Consider the following 22,779-nt stretch of genomic DNA (forward strand, 5'->3'; position numbering starts at 1 on the left):
CTGGCAGGAAGGAAGGCTCAGTCTGCTGACACCGAGGCAAAGAGCAGCCGCAGATGAGAGGAAGCCAGACGCAGACCTGTCTCCCCGCCTCAGACAAACTGCATACTGTAGCACCTGAGACGAGCACCTGGGCATTGGCACACTTGCAAGGAAGCGAGGAAGTAGTCTCCTCTCTTCCCCCCAACTAAAGTTTTTTTTTTTTTTTTTTTTTTTTTTAACTCCACTGAGTGACACTTCCAGCCGGGTCCGCCGGGACCGGCAGCCGCTCCCGGAGCTGATGAGACCGGCGACACTTGCTGGATAAGCTGAAAAATCTGTGTCATAAATTGGTTGTGGGGGTGTGCTTAACACGGCAGCCAGGTGGGATCACGCCGTCCCCGTTCTCTCGCGCTATAAACTACAATGACACTCATTAGTTTGGGGTTTATTGACGAGTCCCTTTGCTCCGTCAAGGTGACAGAGGCAGGTAGAACAGCTGTCACTCCATAAAAGCCTCATCACCGCAGCTCTGCTGCTCATTATGTAGGTCAGTCTCTCATCCGCGGCTTTTCTTTTTTTTTTTACTGCAGCGGTACAACAACTGTCTGCAGCGCGCCGACTCGGCGAGCACGAGACGCCCCGCCGCCGCCGCCGCCGCCGCCGCTCGTCTGTCCGTTATCGTGACCCGCGGATCGTTTAAATACCGAGCTCCTCTCCTGGTGGAGTCTGTAAAATTACCCAGACGCCCAGGGAACCAACAGCGCCGATAAGCCGCCGCATCCTCCTGGTGATGTGGGAAATATTCATGACGCAGAGAAAAGGTTCAGTTTCATCAAGCCTTCGCCCCCCGCGGTCCTCTCCACCCCCCGAACGCCCCCTCCCCCCTCCTCCACCGGCAGCAAATGTCACCAGGAGCGGGAAAGTTTTATTATTTACAGGTTAACATCTCAAAGCCCCACGGAGACGGGATGTAAAGAGTGAGACAGAGTAAATCAATGATAAGTGAGTGCACGATACGCCGAAGTTTTGCCGCATGCAATATTAATGGGCAGGAGGGGAGCGGCGGCTGCAGGGACTTCTGCACCTGCCGCACCGTGCGCACGCAGCGCCGCTCGCTCCCCGACAGCTGGAGGAGGGTCTGCAGCCGCCGTTCTCCTCCGGTGGAGAGGCTCCTCCAAACTTCTCCCGCCGCACGGCGCCACGAGCAGCGCTTTCGCCTCGGCGCTTCTTAAGCGAGCTCTCAAAGCGCAGTTTCTCTGCGCCACGCCGCAGCTCGGCCAGCTGGGAGATTTTTCTGTGATATCCTGATTTATCAATCAGTTCAGAGACACACACACGTTTCAGTTCACTCCCCTGACTGCATGACTTTGAGACTTGTTCCAAAGCACCTAGGCAGCTCGCTGTCACGGCAGCGTTTGCTTGGTGGTTCGGCCGGATTGCAGCCTCCTGTGGACCGATTTTGGTCCGCGGACCTTATATTTAACATAAGAGATTTTATCGTCACTGAGTTGAGAGGCACCACCCATTTATCTTTGATTATACTAATTTCTTTTTTTTTTTTGAACTTTTATTAGAACAGGTTCCTTGACAGAATCTCACAAAGCATGACAGATACAAATACAAAATGGCCATTAGAATTAACAAATACATAAACAATCTAATCACCAAAAAGTGGAAGAACATTCTTTGCAAATTCAATTATCTCCAAAGTAATAAAACATTATAAAATAAAACCAAATGACAACAAAACATGGAACTAGCTCAGTTAAACGAATTCAATAAACTCACTTTTCTAAATACTTTATAACAGGTGCCCATTTTTTATGATAAAAGTCTGTCTGAAGTCGAAGGTTTGCCGTTATATGTTCCATACAGTTCACATCCTTCAGCCTTTGGGTCCACTGGTCCAAAGTGGGTGGGTGGGGCTTTAGCCAGTTTACAGTGATCATTTTATGAGCAAGCAGTAAAAGAACTCTGAGCAAAAATACAGTATTTTTCCTTATGTCTATTAATGGATTATACTAATTTCAAAGTGAACTTCATGGGTTTTTTTAAGCTGATCTTGTATTTTTTTGAGCATGTTGGATATTTTTGTTCTCGCTTGTTGTGGGTTTGAAGACGGCCTCACCTGCAACTCCAATGTTCTCCAATGGTTGCTTGGATTTTCTCCAGGAGGATATTATCTAATTTGATTTAGAAAAATACGCCTTTCGTCAGAGAACGCACAAATAAAGTAAACATTTTTCGATCTGATTGAAACCGATATTTCAGCTTTCGGGATAATATTTACAGTCTGCAGGCTAAGTTTAGCACTAGGTAGAAGATTTGGCAGGGTGGTGAAATGAAAACTGGAGGGAAAAAATCGAAACCTGCCAAACAGATTCTGAAAATCTCGCTAATCAATTCAAAGTATGCTTGTTGTCGGTTGAACCTCCAGACAAAGAAAAACATATGAACGTCGTCTTTTGCCAGGAAATGGTATGAACGAGCAGTAATTGTTTATTATAGTCTTGCGAACAGTTTGGCACCGTTATCATTGGAACCATATTATTTCCCTTCTTTTAACCATTTAAATAACTTTCAAATAGAAAGTAGTTTACTTATGAGCGTAAAGCCGCTATATGTGATCTCTAAGGAGTTTTAGATCGCAGGTTTACGCTGGTTCATCTTTTACAGACATGACCGTACAAAGTAGTTCTCCAGAAGTTTTTTTTCAAGTGTTTAAATAATAAACTCTCACAGTCTGAGCTGTTCTCCTCGTCGCCGACTCATTAAGTGTTGTGGAAAGTGTCAAGTCGCAGTACGAGACGTGACAAGTGACTGAAAACCAGGCCTGAAAAATAAATACGGATCCTGAGAAATCCTCCCTCCGAGTTTATCTCCACTCCGGATGCCGTCCGCAGTGTGAAAGCTGCCAAGCAGCGTATATACTTCAGATCTCTTTGTTCCTCCCTAAATCTCCTCATCGAGGGGCCGCGCTCGCTCCCCGCCAGGTTCATTCCAGCCCGCCGACTCTCCCATACGTCTCCGCATGTATACGGGAGCAGGCGGAAGCTTGGCAGGAGCCTCCCATTGGACGATCTCGCCGCACAATGCCAAGTGTTATTGTGTTAGTGAAGTCCTACACACCAGCTGTCCTGCTCCTCCGTCTCTCCCGCTCTCTCTCTCTCTCTCTCTCTCGCTCGCCCGCTCGCTCTCCGAAACTTCTCGGCAGAGCGTATCCTCCCTCAGGGACGAGTGTGGGAGGTTGCAGAGTGGGTGGTTCAATCAGGTTGGGTGGTTATTGGAGAGACTGGAAGTGACTGGAATTGGAGATTGAGGTCCAGCAGTGGAGAAAAAAAAAAAAGGAGAAAAAAAAAAATCATGGCACCACATGCAAAGTGGAAGAAGTGTAGGAATACAGATGGAAGCTTTTCAATAACTTTGTTCCAGATTTTGAGAGATCCAATTGGGATACGACGATGTCAGGAGAAGTTCATTTCTCTGTATTTTCTACAATGCAACAATTATTCTCTGCAAAATGTTCCTGTTTCCCACAAACAGACTGGCAGCAGAAATCAGTCAGTAAAAAAAATCCTTGTTATTCTTTTAAATCGCTTATTTAATCGTTTCTTCAGAATGCCACTTTAATTATATTGACAGGAAAGAAGGAAAGAAAAAAAAACAAGAAGAAAATAGAAGTGATTTAATTCCGCTCGGCGAAGTTTTGATGTGATTTAAAGTGTGTGGCAGAAGCCTGTACAATTAAAAACTGGGCGGTTTTTAAACACCTCGGCGAGCAGATCCAGCGTGTCTTGATCAATCAGGGGAATAAAACGGCGATGACACTCCGCCGATGCCCTGAGGGAAATCAGCCTGTCGCAGAAGGCGTAAAACAACCGAGTGATATGAGGACAGGAAGCTCGAACTCCTGCAAGGTTACCGAAACTTTAAGAGGAGCAGCGGGCGCTCCACAGGCAGCGCCAGGGTAAAAATAAAGTGACTTTAATCTTATCCAACAATACGTTTTATTGCATTATTCATTCTTTCAAGCATTCTTATTCTTCTCTGTCTCCAGTCAACTGTGTCTGACCTGAGAAGACGGGTCAGAATGAAAGACGGAGGCTGTAGATGTTTGCACTACTGAGCAAACATCTCGGGCTTTTCTAGAAGAAGCCCCACTGTTCAAAATGCAAGACCAACAAGAAAACATCTGACTGCTCCCACACTACAGAAATCCCAAAGCAAATGTTTCTGTCTTGGGGTACGAAGGTGATTTAGGAGCCTGGAAGTGCTGCTGTTGCCCTCACTGAGTCCCGATCTCAGCGTTGTGGATTACAGGAAGACGCTGAGGGATGTGAGAAAATGTGACCTTACCGTGAATTCACGGATGGATCAGCGTTCTAATATATCGTCCTTTTTATTTAACTGTTTTTTAGCTGGTGTTGGCACCAAATTAAGCAGGCGAGTGAAGCGTTAGAACAGGGGTGTCAAACAGAAGGCCCGTGGGCCGAAACCGGCTCGCAAAAGACTCCAATTCGGCCAAGCCAGCAAGTAAACTGAAAAACTTTCCAAATAAAATTAAAATGCATTCATGTATTTATATATTTATTTTACTGATATTATTTATATTAAATTACATTTATTATAGTATTGTATGTATATATGTATGTGTATATATATATATATATATGTGTATGTGTATGTGTATATATATATAATATAAAACACAATATATATGTATGTATGTATGTGTGTGTATATATATGTGTATATATATGTGTGTGTGTGTGTGTGTGTATGTGTGTGTGTATATATATATATATATATATGTATATATATATATTACAAATTTCCTGAGTATCAACACAGCACAACACTGACAGCCGAGCCGAGTCGTCTATCGGTGATGCTGCTGTCAAACTAGCCTCAAGGCCATGCTGTCAGGTCGAGTTTGGAAAAACACCCAGAATGCAACAGCTAGAGGAGAATTTTTTCTGGATTTGCCATCCAAAGGTTTCATTGAAATTGGCCTCATGTTGAACTTGTTTGTCTCTTCTGAAAATATCGACATTCTCCACACGTATCCTCTGCAGCATGTGCCTGGGCTGCAGACGCGGTGATCGATACCGCCAACATGCGTGGAATAGTCTGAGGTTTCATTGCTTGGTGGCGTCTTTAAGTGTGATTACCAGACTGAACCATGGAGACGAAACGGGGTTAAAACGGGCTGCTGGTCAGGAGGCTGGTTGATTTACACATCGCTTGAAGTGGGTGAAGAAAAGTTGTTTTCAGTCGTCGTGGAAACGGAAGGCCAAAACGCCGTGAGAGATTTAAATTTTTCACTCGAAAACGTTGCCGTGTGAACGGGGCCCGGGGGGGGGGGGGCGGGGCTCGATGAGACGCCGCTGGAAACACCTGAGTTATCAGAGATCAAACACAAGAGACGAACACACACGGGAAAGACATCTGACGGCGTTTGACACATCTGACGGCTGAAATATTAAAGCAACAGAGTCACGTGTTTCATGTAGCTTGACCCACTGTTGCTGTTTTCAGTCTTTTATTCAGTTAAAAGATGGATCGCTGTGGACCAGAGAACAAGACGCACTAAAGATACAGTTATGAATGTTTCTGCAAACACTGACAGACTAAATTATAGAGATCTTTTTTTTTTTAATGATTAGTTTAAAAATGGATGAATCCAATCGAACGTCATGCAGGTTTAAAACGTGTAAAGTTCATTAAGAATATTTAGCACGTTAATGACGTGGGGAGAAAGAGCTGTTTGTTTTGTGTCACATTGTGTGTTTTCCTGTGTGGGTCTGCATAATTCCCGGTGTCTCCAGGTAATTTCAGGAGAATGCACAGTCGTGCAGATTTGCATCCACTAATTAATTTGTCAGAGGCAATTTTTTTTCTCTCTCTCTCTCTCTCTCTCCACTTGGTGCTTGATTAAAACTAATATTAATAATTTTAATTAAACAGAATAATAATTAAATTCAATCCGCAATTATTGCTCAGTGAAGTTTTAAATATCGGAGGCAGTGGAAAAACTCCCCGCTCATTTATTTTGACGCTCGACAGACACGTCGGGGTCCGGTCCGGTTGGAAGGCTGCTGCTGAACGGATGAGCTGTGATTACTTTGAGAGGAGTCACGCACACACACACACACACACACACACACACACACACACACACACACACACACACACAGAAGTGCATCCTTTAGCCTCATCTTTAAGTTAGCGATTTATTTTCCTGTCTTGTTTTCATCCGTTTTGAGGCTGAGTGCAGTAGAGTGATCGCTGCGCCGGAGAGTAAAGTACTTTTCAGTGTCTTCATCTAAAAAAGAGGGTAAATGTAGAAATGTGCTACAAAACACTACATCGACTGTTCTAGATTGATCAAAGGTTTTCCTGAGCATCTCATGACCCATAGCATGCTATGACGTATCGCAGATCAATATTTAATCCATTCACAGAAAACATGATGGATTATAATAGAAATATAAAGGATGGTGGTCTTTTTAGAAGTTTCAGCTCCAGGAGTTTTTCCTGAATGATTCCAATATTTAGAAAATCTTCAAAATGCTCTGTTTCTTGGAAGAATTCAAACACATTTTGGTTCAGGCTCCACAAACTGTTGAATTTCTTCTGGAGTGGTCAGACTGGTAAAATAGAGCCTTTAGATTGAAACTTTAAAGTTTCTCCATGTTGTGGTGCAGACGATGCATGAGTAAATACATATTTTCACAAAAACCAAAGAGTCACTGTGGGAAAATGACTACAATCTCAACATTAAGCCAATTTGAAGGGAAAGTTGTGGCACAAAATACAGTCAAAAAAAAAAAAAAAAAAAAAAAAAAAAAAAAAAAAAAATATATATATATATATATATATATATATATATATATATATATTTATATATATATAAATAAAAATAAAACTGTTGCATTCTGCTTGTTTTTACAAACTCCCCGTGATAACATGGCTTTGAGGCGATTGCCAGTTTACTCATAATGATCTTAGTGTTGTTGCGTTCAGTTTTCTTTGAAGTTTTTGTGCAGTTTGCTTGGTGGTTTGGATGGCCGGATTGGCACCTCCTTTGAGCCAGTTTCTGCCCACAAGTCTTATGTTTGACACCCCTGGGTTAAACTATTAACATGAAACAGAACATAAACACTTAACAGTGACTTGTGTTATTTTGTTACAGATGTAGAAAATAGCTGCAAAACCACTATTTATTGCAGTGATCTGCTCGCTGTCATTGAATTTGCCGGTTTTTCATGTTTTGTCACATCTAATGGTTGTGGAGCTGCTGCAGCTCCTCCGGGAGGTCTCCTGTGGAACCGATGGAACGTTTACGGCGGAAATAACCGTCACCGTTCACCAGCACACGTCAGAGGCTGATATGACCGGCATAATGCACGGCAGCAACACAGCCATGTGTTGTTTTCATGCTGTCAGACTGTGTGGTATCAAGCATATGGCTCGTGGGCCAAAGTCAGTCCAAAAAAGCATCTAATCTGGCCAAACCACCCAGAAAATTGTAAAAATTTCAAATGAAACATCGAATTTTTGTTTTTTTCTGGGTAAATTTCTTGCTAAAACACAAAAACATTCATAATTTAACAGTTATAGAAGGTTTTTGTGGATATTTCAATGCATTTAGCACCAGAAGATTTCTTTCAAATAGGCTTAATGTTGAGATTGTTGTCATTTTCTATGTTATTTGTTTAGTTTTTGTGAAAATATAGACATTTTCATCACGTGTACTCTACGAATAAGCAAAGATAAACTTTAAAGTTTAGATTTAAAGGTTATTATTTTAACGGTCCGGCGGAGTCGAGATGACACTGGGCTGAATGTAGCGTCTGAACTAAAATGTGTTTGACAGCGTTCGAAAGGACGGCCGTATTTACAGGTTTTCTGCTTTAGTCCAACATTTGAGGTGCTTCAGACGCTGAGTTCTCCCTCTCTGTTTCTTTCTCAGGCCCCATGCAGGAGACGGTCTTTGACTTCTGGAGGATGGTCTGGCAGGAGAACACCGCCGCCATCGTCATGGTGACCAACCTGGTGGAAGTGGGCAGGGTGGGTATTAATTACTCGCAGAACAGATTTGCAGTGAGATTAGCTTTCCCCTGGTCGGCTGGCGGCCCGATCGCATCTCAAAGCAAACGGAACTTCTTCTTTTTTCCCCTCTATTGTCTTTGAACATCCGAGCCCAGATGTTCCTGTGTGTGTGTGTGTGTGTGAGTGTGTGTGAGTGGTGACTTAGTGAGGCATTTGACTCGCGTGCCGCCAGCCCTTCTCCCATCTATCTGATCAGTGAGAAGTGAGGAGAAGCTGATTGATGGCCTTCATTACGGCGGAGGCATCCGGGCGACTGACTGCTGTTTCATGCGAGCGGCTCCATAAGAGCAGATTAGAGTCCGGCGCTGACCGGGCTCCTCCGAGCAGAAACACCTCTTAATGTTGTCCTCATTGGACAAAAGGGGGCCGTTATTGAGTGCTGAGGACAGTTCATAATGTGGAGAGCGATGGTGGAGCCTTGACTTTCTTCTCTCGTTCGCTGCGGCATGTGGCGGCGGCGAAAGGAGAAACCCGCAGCCCTGCTTTTAGTCCTAATTTGTTCCACTTAACTCAGACTGTAGTTCCTCCCGGTTAGGTTATAATCAAGAGAAAATGAAGGTCTTAACGTACAGTGTGATGCTCTGACTGCCGGGGGATTTCCTCGCAGGAGTTTTAACACCTTCGCCGCCGCAGCCCCTCCGACTCGGGCTCCTTTCCGCTGATGTGCGTTTTTGGAGGGGCTTCGCTGCAGCAGGGACGGTAATGATTCACGGGCCCATCTCCTGGTACCTCATTAGGCCTTTCCTCTCCAGCAGCGGCGCCCGGCCCAGCCCGCCCCACACCTTCTCCACACCTGCTTAGCCGCGGCGCCGTCCCCGGCGGGCCCCGGCCCCCAAGCCGTCTGTTATATGATCCTTGTCCAATGGCGGGCGGCGGGCACAGTTGGTCACAGTGACGGCGGCTCGGCGGAGGGGGGCCCCATTAAACCGCTCCGCCGTGTCGCCGTGGGCCATCTGCTCGGCACAGTTGCCGATGAACTCTGGGAAATCCTGGCACGCGCTCAGACGGGCCCGTGCAGCGCCCGTCCCGCCGCCTTCGCTGCGCTCGCAGGGGCGGCGCCGCGCGGCACGGCGCGCTTTGATGTATGAGAGATTTGGTTTGGAAGCTGATGCACTGATGTGTGTGTGTGTGTGTGTGTGTGTGTGTGTGTGTTATGAGTCTCACACACACACACACTTCTTTTTCATTTCTCCTTGTGAGCAGAGGAGTTCAGGAGTTGTGTACTCACACCTCACATTTGTGCACAAAAGAACATCTGTGTGGCGGCTGACATATTTTAGCTGAAAGGCTAACACCCCCCGCAAAAAAAAACCCCAGAAATCCAGGCGGCGCCCGATTGGGAGTGGTCTAATAAGGTAATGGCTTTGCCTAATTCAATCTGGCTGGAAGCGGACGGTGGATTTGTGATTGTCATCAGGGATTAGTCATCAGGGGTGTCAGAGAAAGGGACCTCAGAGCCCCCCCCCCCCTCCCGTCTGTGTCATTCCACAAACCAAAATCTCATTTCATTCCTAATCAGCGCGTTGACGCCAGAGATGAAAATTGAATCTGCTTGTGGCTGATGTCGCATTTATCCCTCATCAAAAATTATCATTCTCTGATATACCTCCGTGATCTCAATCTCGATTACCAGCCTTACCCCCCCTCCCCCCCCTCCAGTATCAACACTTTAATTGAACACGGGGAGGGGTAATTTTGCTCTGAGATACCTAATACAAGTAATATTTCCAGTGGGGTGTTTTAGATTTCTGCTGGGAAATCTGTTTTAAGCAGACGACGGTTTATTATTTCATCTCGTTATTAGACTGTCATTATATTCCTCTCATTTGGTTCTGGTACTTTGTGTGTTTTTTATGTTTTGTCCTCTTTGCCAGTGTCACTAGTTAAAATCTTAAGGTGGAAAAATCTTCTCGCCCCCCCCCCCCCCCCCCCCCCGGGCGCTCCTTCTGTTCCGCCCCGGCTTGGTGCTCGGTCCACCTTTACGCTCATTTTCGCGTTATCGATGTGAGAATGAAAAAGCAATAATGTGTGAATGAAATCTCCATCGATACATAAGATTCCCATTTACAGCAGCTCCTTGACCGCAGGCTGACGCTATTATGAAGCAAATCTCATTTTGATCTGAAAGAAATGCTTGAGAAAGTGAAATATCAGCTGGCAAATGGGGGATAATGTTATGTGACAATTATCTTTATTGGGAGAAGCGGCGGCCCGGCAGCCTCCGACACGCAGCTTTATGAGCGTGAGAGCATCAGACGGAGCGTATAGGATGTGTTCTGAAACGCTTCTCCACTACGCAGGTGAAGTGCTGCAAGTACTGGCCCGACGACACCGAGATCTACCGAGACATCAAGGTGACGCTCATCGAGACGGAGCTGCTGTCGGAGTACGTCATCCGGACCTTCGCCGTGGAGAAGGTAGGCTGCGATCAACACCTTCCGCACCGCCTGCCTTCACAGATCAGGAGGATCAGTGGCTTATCAGCTCACCGTTCAGCGGGATAAAGAAATCCGGATTCCAGGCTCTGTGTGTTTATCAGCGAATAATTCAGAAGAGGGATCCCAGCCGCGCTGGACATGGACTTCCTGTTTGCTTGTCAGAGTGGAAACTTTGCTCAGTCCTCCTCCGACCGTGTCCATAAAGTGTGTGTTTGCATTCAATCCAGCGCCGTATTTACTTTACCCGACCTGTGCGTGCGTGTGGGGCGCGCTCGCCCGGCCGTGGTCGGCCCTCCGCGGCGTTCCTCTGTGTGCTTAACGTGATGACTTCCTGTCCCTCAGAGAGGGGCCCACGAGATCCGGGAGATCCGGCAGTTCCACTTCACGGGCTGGCCGGACCACGGCGTGCCGTACCACGCCACGGGGCTGCTGGGCTTCATCAGGAGGGTCAAGGCCAAGACTCTGACCAACGCGGGGCCCATGGTGGTCCACTGCAGGTCCGTGCCGATGCAGGCTTTCTCCTCCATCTCCATTTGTTTTGCATTATTCAGCCAGAAGCTGTCAGATTAGTTTCATTTTGTCTGTCTTACTATGAACTGATGCACCAAACTTATTTTGCCTTCAAGGCTCACGCCAGCAAAAATCACTGAAACCCCCCAATGTGGCTGAAGTTTTCATTAAATCTTTTAATCAGAAACTAGTTCTCAGAGTTAACTGCAGAAACTCTTTTCTGAACCAGGAGGGAAAAGTCACAGGAAGCACATTAAAAAAAAAAAAAAAAAAAAACAGAACCCAGTTTGTCGTCACGTTTAATGAAGTTCCAGCACTTTTCTCTGCCACACTCATCCTCTTGGATGCCGCGTCTCTGTTTAACCTGCGTCTCTCGGTTCCCTCGTAACGAGCACATCTCAGCTGGTTTGGGTCTGATGAAGCGGCGAAAGTGTTCCGAGTCACTCAGAGATCTTTTGGTCTGCAGCGCCGGCGCCGGCCGGACCGGCTGCTTCATCGTCATCGACATCATGCTGGACATGGCGGAGAGAGAGGGCGTGGTGGACATCTACAACTGCGTGCGGGAGCTGCGCTCGCGGAGGGTCAACATGGTCCAGACTGAGGTACGGCCGACCGGGGCCCCGCCCACCTCCCGTCTGCAACGCTGCCGCCGCCGCTCCAGATTGAGGATTAAATCATCTGCCAGTGATTCTCAGCATCAGTCCCACTCGTCTGGTGCTCCAAAACAAACACTCATCTCAGCAGCAGAGGAAGCACGGGAACTACACACTCCATTTTGGGATAAATAACTGTCATTTATTAACTGGAGAGGGGTTTTTTTTTTTTTTTTTTTTTTTTTTACCATTTCACTAATTACCCATGATGCTATCCTATCATCTGCGTTTAAGTGTTCAGCAGGAGGATATTTCATTATGCAACAAGCAATCCAAATAATAATGATAACCTTGATGTGCTCTGGGCGTGAACGGTGTTTATATTTGCAGCAGACATATTAATAATGTTAAAAGCGGGGCTGTGGCTTTCATTAGACAGGCTGCAGTCGTCACTCACGCCATCTTTACATTATTGATGATCATTTCCCACAAAGGGCTTTTACTGAAGTGCACGCGGCGTCTGTTTCCCAGAGGGCCGAGCATGAAGCGGTAAAAGGTTTGGAGGCCCGTAGCAGAGGGGGATCTGGTTCGTCCCGGCTCGTCCCGCAGCTTTGTGCCAGCCCGGGCGACCGAAAGGACTTCCTGAACGCCAGCCATCTGGAGATGTCCGTAGTCCCGCTGAACGCATCATTTCACCCTAATTTCCGTTAAATCACAAGCGTCATTGGACTTAATGGGCAAATGTTTCATCGCTGACGTCCGAATTGGGATTCGCACAACTCGAGACCAAATGTTGCTCATCCTGACTCAGTCCCCGCAAGTTCAGTGACCTTCAAAGAGCCAGCGCACGTGTGTGTGTGTGCGTGCACGCGCCCCCGTGTGTGTGTTTTCCCTCGCAGGTGTTCAGGTTCGTTGGCAGGGCGCCTCCAGGCCCGCGGCCGCACACCGGCTCCCCAAACACGGTTTTAATCCGCGGGCGGAGCCGAAGCGCCTCGTCGTCGTCGTTTGTCGTTTCCGAGCTCCGACCGGATCCGTCAGTCCGGAGCTTCGGCTCGTTACGCGGCGACCCGGCGCCGGACGGCCGGAACTCGCAGGTCAGCGGTTCAGACGGAACAAACGGCGGCACGCGTTGGTGGAGCCGGCGAACCCCGCCCCTCCCCCACCCGGATGCGTGCGCTCGGATTTTGGTCCGAAGTGACAAGGAAGTGTCAGCTGAAAATGTCACTTCGGAATAGATTTACATCAAGCTCGGAGCCGTGTCACCGTGTCCACTGCTTGACTGACTGATGTGAGGAGGCGAGGGGGGGGGAAGGAGAAATCTGCAGCCATTTCCTGTTTCAGCCAACAAGACATTCACTACAGCGTGTGTGTGTGTGTGTGTGTGTGTGTGTGTGTGTGCAGACGGGTTTTCTTTTTCCCATTATCATCAGCCTTGTTCATGTCTTGATCAGGACAATAGCGGTTCCAGAATGGGAGGCTGCCGAGGTTGAATTCAATCAAAAAAAAAAAAAGAAAAGAAAGAAAAAAGGTCAAGTAATTCTTGAAAAAAAGAGCAAGGAAAAAAAAAAAACTCTCCACAAGACCTCTAAATATTTTTAATGTTTGGAAAATGTCAAGGACTGCTTGAGTTTCATAAGAATTAAATCCGCTTTGTACCAAAAAATGCAAAAATATGTAATGTAACCTTTGAACGTAGACAATGACAAATATTAGTCATACGAAGCTCCGGGGGGAAACGTGGCGTAAACATGCCGAGGTCACCCAAAGGTCTTGGAACGGCGGCGCTCTGCCTCGGGACGGCGTTCCTGCCGCGCCCCGGCCCGCCGCCGCGACCCAGCCGGGTTGATAGATCCGCAATGAGGATGCCGTTGTTTGCAGGAGCAGTACGTCTTCATCCACGACGCCATTCTGGAGGCGTGTCTCTGCGGCGACACCACCATCCCGGCCGGCCAGCTGCGCTCCGTCTACTACGACATGAACCGCCTGGACCCGCAGACCAACTCCAGCCCCATCAAGGAGGAGTTCAGGGTGAGGCGTCATGGGAAGTTCAGACGACTGTAAACATTTTGTGTGTTGATGAACGGCGCGGCTCCCCTCCGGGCCAATCAGCCGCTCGCGTCTCCGGGCCGGTCGGCGTTACGAGACTCGCTGTCACCACCTCGAGTTTCATCACAGCCACACCGGGGGAGTGGGAGCTATCGCTAATGTAGCTGATTAAAGAATTGCGTGGTTAATTACCATATTGGGAGGTAATTAGCGCAGCGGAGCCCCTTCGCCGCTCTGACGGCGTGTGACTCTGCTTCCGCCCGCCAGACGCTGAACATGGTGACTCCCACGCTGCGGGTGGAGGACTGCAGCATCGCCCTGCTGCCCAGGAACCACGAGAAGAACCGCTGCATGGACGTGCTGCCTCCGGACCGCTGCCTGCCCTTCCTCATCACCATCGACGGCGAGAGCTCCAACTACATCAACGCCGCCCTCATGGACGTAAGGCGGCGCCGGCGATCTGGCTTTCGAGCTGATAATTACACCATGTTTAATTTTCAAGTGGTGAATTGACCCCGAGTCGCAGAAATACCAGAACCCAGACTTTCCCCTCGTTCGTGGACTAATCGCACTAATCAGAAGCAAGACGGTGCCTCGCTCTAGGCGGGTGAAGTGATTCACCTGCCCGGGGCGGCGCCGCTGTTCAAGCCTCTTACGTAACAGACCTTCTCTTCTTCAAATTTACGGATGTTTTGCATCCACAAAACAGAAGGATTAGAGTCAAAGTTAATTAAAAAGTCTTGTGCCAATTAGTTCCTAATGAGGCGGTGAGATTAGGAGATGAGGAGAAGGAGAGGCAGCGCTGGAGGTTTGGATTTTCAGGGTTTTTTTTTTTTTTTTCCTGACCACATTTTTTTGTTTAAATGTCAGCACACAGACCAGAGAGACTGTCGGCTCGGCTCTGAAATTGGCTCGCGGGCGCTTTGGATTTGACTTGGACTGCAGCCCATGAAGACTTACCTCAGACTCCAGTAGAAAGTTGCTCTGACTGAAGGGAGACTTTACCGAATGCTTCCAAAATAATGTCACGCCGAGTTTTCTGGAGTTGAGCAGTTATCGTTTAATATTTCTACACATTTGCAGCAACACTATTTAGGACTCTCTCGACAGCTCTCTCACGTCTTCGGTCGATTATCAGACACCGATTAGCTACAGATGCTAATTTTTGAGCCGTGTGAAGAAGCCAGATTCAAAGAGAAACCTCACACATGCACAGGGAGAACATGCAAACTCAAACTTGTGATATTAAGGATTGTCATTGCGCGTGCGTGAGGCTGATCTCAGGCGCTCGCGGTTTCAGTGTTCCCTCTCTTCCTCCCTGCAGAGCTACAAGCAGCCTTCAGCCTTCATCGTGACCCAGCACCCTCTGCCCAACACCGTCAAGGACTTCTGGAGGCTGGTGCTGGACTACCACTGCACGTCCATCGTGATGCTGAACGACGTGGACCCGGCCCAGGTAAACCCGACCTAATACACACACACACACACACACACACACACACACACACACACACACACTCGCACTAATGCTCCTGACTGGCTCAGGGGCGGTGGCGTGTGAGGCTTTCATCAGACGACTGAAGGTAATCAGGTCAAATAAAAGGCTGCGGTGGGAACCGGATTGAAAGGAAGGCCTCCTGTTGTTTTGTTTTCCTCCGGTGCGAACCTGGGGAACAAACCCGGGATGTTTCTCACTTCCAGAAGCTCTTCGTGCGTGTGTGTGTGTGTATACAGAATATGTTTGAAATGAGGTAGATGCTGCAGAGTGGAAGAGGACTTGCCATGAAAGTAGTGGGAGAGACAGGCCTGCGGAAGAGCCTCTCCAGATTTCTCAGCCCGAGGCTCTGTCATAACACCCGGGGATCAAAGCCTGAAGCCAGACTGCTCTCCCCTCCAAATCCCCGCTCCCTCGGTGGCTGGCTGGATAGAAGAGGCCTTTCATTCAATATTCTCACTGTAGCCAGCCCGTCAAGCCAGCCACAGGAAGGCAGCACAGGTGGGAAAGGCGGGAGGGGGAGGGGCGGTGGAGGGGAGTGTGTGTGTGTGTGTGTGTGTATGTGTGTGTGGAGTCAGGGGAGGAGGTGGAGGTTTGCTACCGTCTCCATCAGCATCTTTGTTTCTGCATGTGTTGAGTTTGTCGCGTTCTGACGGCCTCTCAAAGGACGCTCGACGGCGGCGCTTTAGCTGCCACGCAGCCCGCCGCCGCGTTTCTGCTGTTCTGCGTAAGAGAAGGAAAGTCTGGGTGCAGCGCGCGCGTGTGTGTGTGTGTGTGTGTGTGTGTGTGTGTATCTGCATCTGCGTTGCGGTTTGCAGGCCTGTTATTTGCATTCTCTCTGAGTTCTTTTTCCTCATGACTGTGTGACTGGGTTGGTCGGAGTGTGTGTCAGTGCAGAAGCCGTCCATCAGTGTGTGTGTGTGTGTGTGTGTGTGAGATTCAGAGGACAGCCAGGCGCTCCACAGGTGCGTCTTCCTAACTGGGCTCTGCTTCCTGAGCAGAGGAAATGGTGGAGCTTGTGCTGCCTCGTACACCGGGCGGTCCCTGGGGTCTGGGGCCAGGCTCAGCCAGAGGAGCTGCTCATCCCGTAGCTACCTTTACTTTTCATTCTATTGTTCCACCTTGAGGACCACGATATGCAGAGATGTGCTGCGTTTTGGGTTTTTTGCGGCACAATGAGAACTTCGGTGCCTCCAGAGTTTCGCGGCTCCCAATCCAGAGTCACAGCTACCGGAAAAAAATCAATATTGATACAAACTAATCCTAAAAACCGGAATACAAACGCTGCTGATCAGTTCATTTCTGAGGCATTCTGAATAATCAGGTGTTTAGTGAGCGATAAATCACCAATCAGATGAATGTTTGGGTGTCAGAGAGGAATTTACTGCTTATTAGCAGTTAGCATGAATAGTAAAATTATGGACAATCCATCAAAAGTCCAGATGTTTAATCAATATCTTCTCTCGTGCTGTGAAGTTATCTCCACCGAAGGGCCAAATTAAGTTTACCTACCGGGTGTCTGGAGAGAAGAACTGAAACAATTCACATCAACGGCTCATCTGGAAATAAATCACCTGATTGATTCAGTTTCGCCTTCAGTGTCGTACATTAGTCAGTTTTAAGACTTTAAGAAGTTTTTCTTCTGAGGAGGAGAGAATTCGCCAAGGTTTCTGAAGAAAGTAATTTTCTGAACAGAGGTTCAGTTGATTAGAGGGAAGCTTTCATAATCTGCTTTGCATTAGTTGCATCAAACATTTATTCCATTTTTTTTTCCTTTTATTGAAAGCTCTGAAAAATGTACTTTTAAAGAAAGTACTTCACTCTGAATGATCCACTTTATGATATGTTCAAACTCCTCTGATGGACCTAGTGTGTGTGTGTGTGTGTGTGTGTGTGTGTGTGTGTGTGTGTGTGTGTGTGTGTGTGTGTGCGCGCGCAACGGAAATCTGTGTTTGGATCTGAAACTAATGAATCATCTTCTGTCTGTCTGTGTGTGTGTGTGTGTGTCTCTCTGAATGTGTGTGTGTCTTTGTGTGCGTGCTGCGTTCCCTCTGCGTGTGAACGGATGTGTGTGCACGTGCGCGTGCCCGTTTCTTCTTAGTTGTGCCCACAGTACTGGCCGGAAAACGGCGTCCACCGCCACGGGCCCATCCAGGTGGAGTTCGTGTCGGCCGACCTGGAGGAGGACATCATCAGCAGAATATTCCGGATCTACAACGCAGCCCGGGTACGGCGTGATCACAGCAGCCGGCTCATCCCGTCACCTCGCTGCACCCATCAGACCGAGCCGCAGCCGCCTCAAGCCGCTTGTCTTTTTGGAGAAGTTGAGAAATTTTCACACCTCGTTAGAAAGGCAGAAAACTCACTTCTCCGCCAATTAACACTTTACTTGTGGAACAAAAGAAAAAAAAAAATCGAAAAGACACATTCAGCAGGTCCAAGACACGGAGCCGATTCACAGTGAAAAGGCTGAATTCAAAACCAGCGAGGAGTCGAGTTCTGCAGGTGGAACATCAAGGGTCAGTCGATGAATAATCAGAGGAGGAGGAAGCTCTGTGTCGACTCGACTGGTTTTTTTTTTTCTCCTTATTTCTAAATAAATGTGACTTACCGACTCTTTTAGTCTCCATTTACACATTTCGAGTGAAAACTCACTGCTCTGGAAGCAAAGGATCCGCAGCACTCCAGTGTGATTCATTTACTCCAGCCGCGACTCAGTACACCACCTAGTGGTGCTAACTGGTATTGCAGGGGTAAACAGGTATTGATTGAATTGGATCACTGGCTGACGTCGGTCGGCTTGAGAGCAGACATGTTTGGAATCATTCCAGATTTTATGGAGGTTTAATAATAAATAATCAGGTTTTGTTGAGGTTTGATGAAACACATCTGAGGTCAGGAACCCTGTTTTTAGAACTGCAACCTGCTAAAATGAAAAAAGCATGAAGGGTCGTGACCTTTGTGAGAGTGGTGAGCAGTTCTTCCATCTGAGGTGAGGTGAAGTGAGCGGCACAGCCGGTCTGAATCCTGCTTCCTGCAGGTTTCTTTGTTCCTGATCTTCCTGGGCTGGGGCGTATTAGAGGTGCAGCGGGGACTCAGATATTCTCCTCCGTTTGAAATAATTCACAGATCCTGCTGAGCGCGCTTTTAATTGAAGACATAAATTTAAATCACGAGTCGTGCGTCGTATCAGCGGAAGGAGCTGATCAGCTCCCGGATCTCCAGACGCCGTCAGAGCGCCGTTATTTTGCGTCAGGCTTTGGCATGTTGACCCTTGAACTTTGCGCTTGGCTCAGAAGGGCCGCAGACCCGTGTGGGCTTCACCTGCCGTCACCTGCTTAAGCTCTTGATCCGCGCAGTCTGTCCCGGCACGTCGACGGCCGCCGCCCGTACCGGCGTGCCGCGACGCGCCGCGGCCGGCAGCGTCTTCACACAACCTGGTCACACATGATCGCCGACAGGACGTATTGATCAGTGCGTCCGGGTGTGATCCGGAGTGTCCGTGTCGTAGATTGCTTAACTGTCCGTCTCCCACGGCAACGGCGCGCTCATCCGTCACCGCCATCGCGTCTCCGCGTTCATCTGCTGATCCGCCTCCGTCGGGCCCGGGCCCGGCTTAGCTCCACCCGGCACCTTTACAGTCTGGCTGCATCTGTGCACAGCAGCGATTAACCCCGGCCCGTGCATGCGTGTGTGTGTGTGTGTGTGTGTGTTGACCCGGGCTAATGGGCGGTCTTCCTCCCCCCCCTCTGCAGCCCCAGGACGGATACCGCATGGTGCAGCAGTTCCAGTTCCTGGGCTGGCCCATGTACCGGGACACGCCCATGTCCAAGCGCTCCTTCCTCAAGCTCATCCGGCAGGTGGACAAGTGGCAGGAGGAGTACGACGGCGGCGAGGGCCGCACGGTGGTCCACTGCCTGTGAGTCTCCTCAGCACCGCCGCCGCGCAGACATTAAAAATGAAACAGCTCCACCTACTGGCTGGAAGTCCTCACTGCAGCAGCAGCAGCACCACGCTGCTTTATCATCCAGCTTCTCTTCAGAAAATCTCGTTTCACTTCTCTGTTTCTCTCTGATTCTTTCTTGGAAACTGCTTTTTAACATGTGCAGGGCCTTTTTGCTGCTGGTGCAGCTTCAGATATGCTGTTAATAACTTCACTTCCCAGCTTCCTCACACATTTTTTTTCAATTTATTTTAAGAAAAGACTCAACAGATGCAAACAGAAGAGTATATCTGCACTCGTCTTTCCACTCCTCATGTCAGCATCAGATTTTAGCCAACTAGCCTTTTATTTGCCTCATGCTCATATTTTTAACTTTCATTTCTTGAGTTGTTTTTTGACGACGGTGAAAGAATAAGTAATGATTTACTGGAGCTGAAAGAGGAAAGGATAATAATGGAAAATGAGCCATAATGATTGAGTGCATCGCAATTTTTGAATCGATCCATTCAATAGATTTGCTGTCATTTTGTGTGCGTGTGCTCATTAGCATGTAGAAAATCTTTCTCTGAAATCCTTTAAAAAATGCATCAAATCATAGTTTTTGTTGCTGAAATGATGCATTTTTGAAGTATTTTGATTTATTTATCAGAGGCATACGGATGATTTATGCATGGGCACTCATTTATGATATTTAAAATATAGCATTTCCCTTTATTTGCCTGGTAAAGTGTTGAATTGATGAGCTGCACTGAGGTATTCTCTCTTCACGGCGTGCTCCGCGGCGCCGGCAGGAACGGAGGCGGCCGCAGCGGGACGTTCTGCGCCATCAGCATCGTGTGCGAGATGCTTCAGCATCAGCGCTCTGTCGACGTTTTCCACGCCGTCAAAACACTGAGGAACAACAAGCCCAACATGGTGGACCTTCTGGTGAGCAGCCCCCCCCCCCCCCCCCTGAAACCGCGGCCTCTGCGCGTCTTCAGCTTCTTTCCTGAAGGCGCAGCCGCAGCTTTAAACTGAAGTAAAGCTTAAAGAGATGAGAAGCGACGGCGTTACGGCCCCAAATGAAGCTCCAGGCGCCGAAACACTCCGACTCCCGGTCCTTAAGACGGGTCAAAGCCCCAAAACGCTGAAGCTTACAGTTCCTCTAACGCCAGCAGCATCCTGTTTTTATTTATATTTACTTCAGACTCCCTCCCTGATAAATGCCCACATCGTTCAAACTCCTCCGGAGCATTTTTCAAACGGCCTCATGATGGGTCTGATCGCGGCGCTGCTTGTAAAACTCACTCACTCCTGCTTCGCCGCGGTCAGCAGAAACCTAAATCAAGATGTATGGTTCAGACTTTCTGATGATCAGAGCCAAGTTAGGGAGGGTCCGCCAAAAAGCTGTGGAGCTTTTCTTTATATTTCAGAGTAGATGTGATGTGTTGTGCCTCCTACTTTACCTTTTCTTTAAAATTTTGGTGGTTTGGCCACTTTCCAGCGTCGTACAGACTGGTTTTGGTCCACAGACCTCATGTTTGACACCTCCGGTCTAACCGAACCCTGATCAGTGAAATGTTGCTGGGCCGAAAATTTGATTAGGTCCTCTTTAATTTGTCAATAATCCAGTTCCACTAACCGAGTCTTCAGCAGAGCGGCGTGATGCAGTCAGGCGCCGGTCAGGGCAGCGGAGGAGAGAGTCTGAGAACTCTCACAACACACACACACACACACACACACACACACACACACACACACACACACACACACACACACACACACACACACACGTGTTTATTTAGAAGCAGAGCCCTGACACTCATGTGTAGGAGGATGCTTACTGTGGTGGACTAAAGATTCACAACCTTCACCGATCGGAGAGCCGCAAAGCATCATTAACCTTCAGAATGAACAGAAAACTCTAAATGAGGTTTCACGTGTGTGTGTGTGTATGTATGTGTGTGTGTGTGTGTGTTCTCTCCTCTTCCAGGACCAGTATAAGTTCTGCTACGAGGTGGCCCTGGAGTACCTGACCTCTGGCTAAGCGGCGCTGCAGCTCGGGCCGCCGGTGCCGACGGACGTTCCAGACGGGCGCGGCGAGTTGGCCGTGCGCGTCGCCGACCCCCGCAGGAGCGCGGCGCACACGCCCGCACGGCGTCCTGAAGACCAGCGTCAGTTTTTATTTCCCTCTTTGTGGTCCGGGTGGGAAGCGGCGGCCGGGTTGCGTGGTGTTGAGTATCGCAGCAGAGGAAGCGAGCAGGAGCACAAAGAGCAGCTTGGTTTGGTTTATTTTTGTTTGGTTTTTTTTTGTTCTTCTCCAGTGACTTGCCTCCTTTCTGGATCCTTCTTCTCCGTTTCAGCTGCCTGTAGTCCTGTGATTGTTGCCTTGATCCTCACTGGACGGCGAAGCGTTCAATACTCTCCAGTTGTGCGTGGAATGCGATGCGCTGTACATACTGTAACGTGTCCATTTTTCTCTCTGGTTTCTGTTTTCGCTCATTATTAAAGGTCATGAATTGCAGGAGCTCGACGCCTCAGTGTTGCTAAATGTGCTGTGAAGTGGTGCCGACTCCTGGATGACTGTTGCTTCACCGTGTGTGTGTGTGGGTGCGTGTGTGAGCGTGTGTGTGTGTGTGTGTGTGTGTGTGTGTGTGTGTGTGTGTTGGGGGCAGCTGGCTCAGTCTACATCTGCTTTCCTTATTTCCTGAACAGGGATCCAAAGCTTTATTTGCACTTCCATTTGAATTCTCGTTGTGCATATTGTACATATTTCTGTAGATTATTTATTCACAGTATGTACTTTTTTGTGACTGGCATTGAGTGACAATCATATGTTCAATAGATTTGTTTTGTTGACTGTATTGTGTGTGTGTGTGTGTGTTTGTTTTGTTTTTTTTCTTTTTTAAACGAACGTTTTCTTTTTCCTTTGTTCATCTCGTATGATGGAGTGAATCCATTGTAAAGAAAAAAATATATAAATATATCTACAATTATAAACAGTGGATCTATTTCTGCCTTGTTTGTGAGGAGAATGCTGAGGTGAGGGCGACACCTGTTGGAGAGATGAGGAACTTCTGCAGATGTCAAAGTATTTTCAGTTTTATTTTAAACAGATTTCTTTCTTTCTTCTTTTTTTTTTATTTTTAAACAATCCTGATTTGATCACCACTAAGTGGGCAGAAATTATTATTAAAATGAACTTTGTTCAGCAGAAATGTTCATATTTTAGCACAATAATCTCGCTCCATCAGCTGCAGTGGATCTCATGCATAAAGCCTCGTGATGTATTCAGTGACACTGATTACACTCCGATCAATAAATGATGTGAAAATCTGTGGGAATTGATCTGTTTTTAATCCTGATATGAATGATGCAGGATGAATGAAGTTTATAGGATTAACGGTGTGTCGGCAGGTGCATACATTTGGGCACCCTTGTTGTTTTATTGATTTGAGAACCTTTTAGAACTAATTATTGGAACACAAAGTTTGTTTGGTAAGCTCATTGACCCTTGACCTACGTACACAGGTGAAGCCAATCATGAGAGAGGGTATTTCAGGTCTCCAGTTGGAAGTTGTTCTCCTTTTTGCGACCCGAAACACTCAGCTTCTACTAAGGCATTCATGCAACGTTCAACTACAACGTTCTGGAGCGGCCTTCTCAGTCCCCAGACCTGAA

The 22,779-nt window shown here is 47.8% G+C and overlaps 1 protein-coding gene across 8 annotated transcripts in view; it reads left to right on the plus strand.

Moving 5' to 3' along the window:
• Nucleotides 1-21,234, plus strand: part of LOC115405032 (receptor-type tyrosine-protein phosphatase mu) — a 150,645-nt gene extending 129,411 nt beyond the window's left edge. For 7 of the 8 annotated variants that reach the window (XM_030114447.1, XM_030114448.1, XM_030114449.1 and 4 more), the window contains 11 exons: nt 7,955-8,052; nt 10,395-10,511; nt 10,875-11,029; nt 11,509-11,644; nt 13,514-13,663; nt 13,949-14,122; nt 15,006-15,137; nt 17,278-17,403; nt 18,932-19,095; nt 19,911-20,046; nt 21,092-21,234. In XM_030114447.1, coding sequence (XP_029970307.1) covers nt 7,955-8,052; nt 10,395-10,511; nt 10,875-11,029; nt 11,509-11,644; nt 13,514-13,663; nt 13,949-14,122; nt 15,006-15,137; nt 17,278-17,403; nt 18,932-19,095; nt 19,911-20,046; nt 21,092-21,145 — 1,442 coding nt within the window. In that variant the 3' untranslated portion in view covers nt 21,146-21,234. The remainder of the gene's footprint in view (nt 1-7,954; nt 8,053-10,394; nt 10,512-10,874; nt 11,030-11,508; nt 11,645-13,513; nt 13,664-13,948; nt 14,123-15,005; nt 15,138-17,277; nt 17,404-18,931; nt 19,096-19,910; nt 20,047-21,091) is intronic. The other variant, XM_030114450.1, reaches the window with a different exon arrangement.
• The last annotated feature ends 1,545 nt before the right edge of the window (nt 21,235-22,779 follow it).

Source organism: Salarias fasciatus, chromosome 18, assembly GCF_902148845.1.
Source record: "Salarias fasciatus chromosome 18, fSalaFa1.1, whole genome shotgun sequence".
In the NCBI taxonomy this organism is placed as follows: Eukaryota; Metazoa; Chordata; class Actinopteri; order Blenniiformes; family Blenniidae; genus Salarias; species Salarias fasciatus.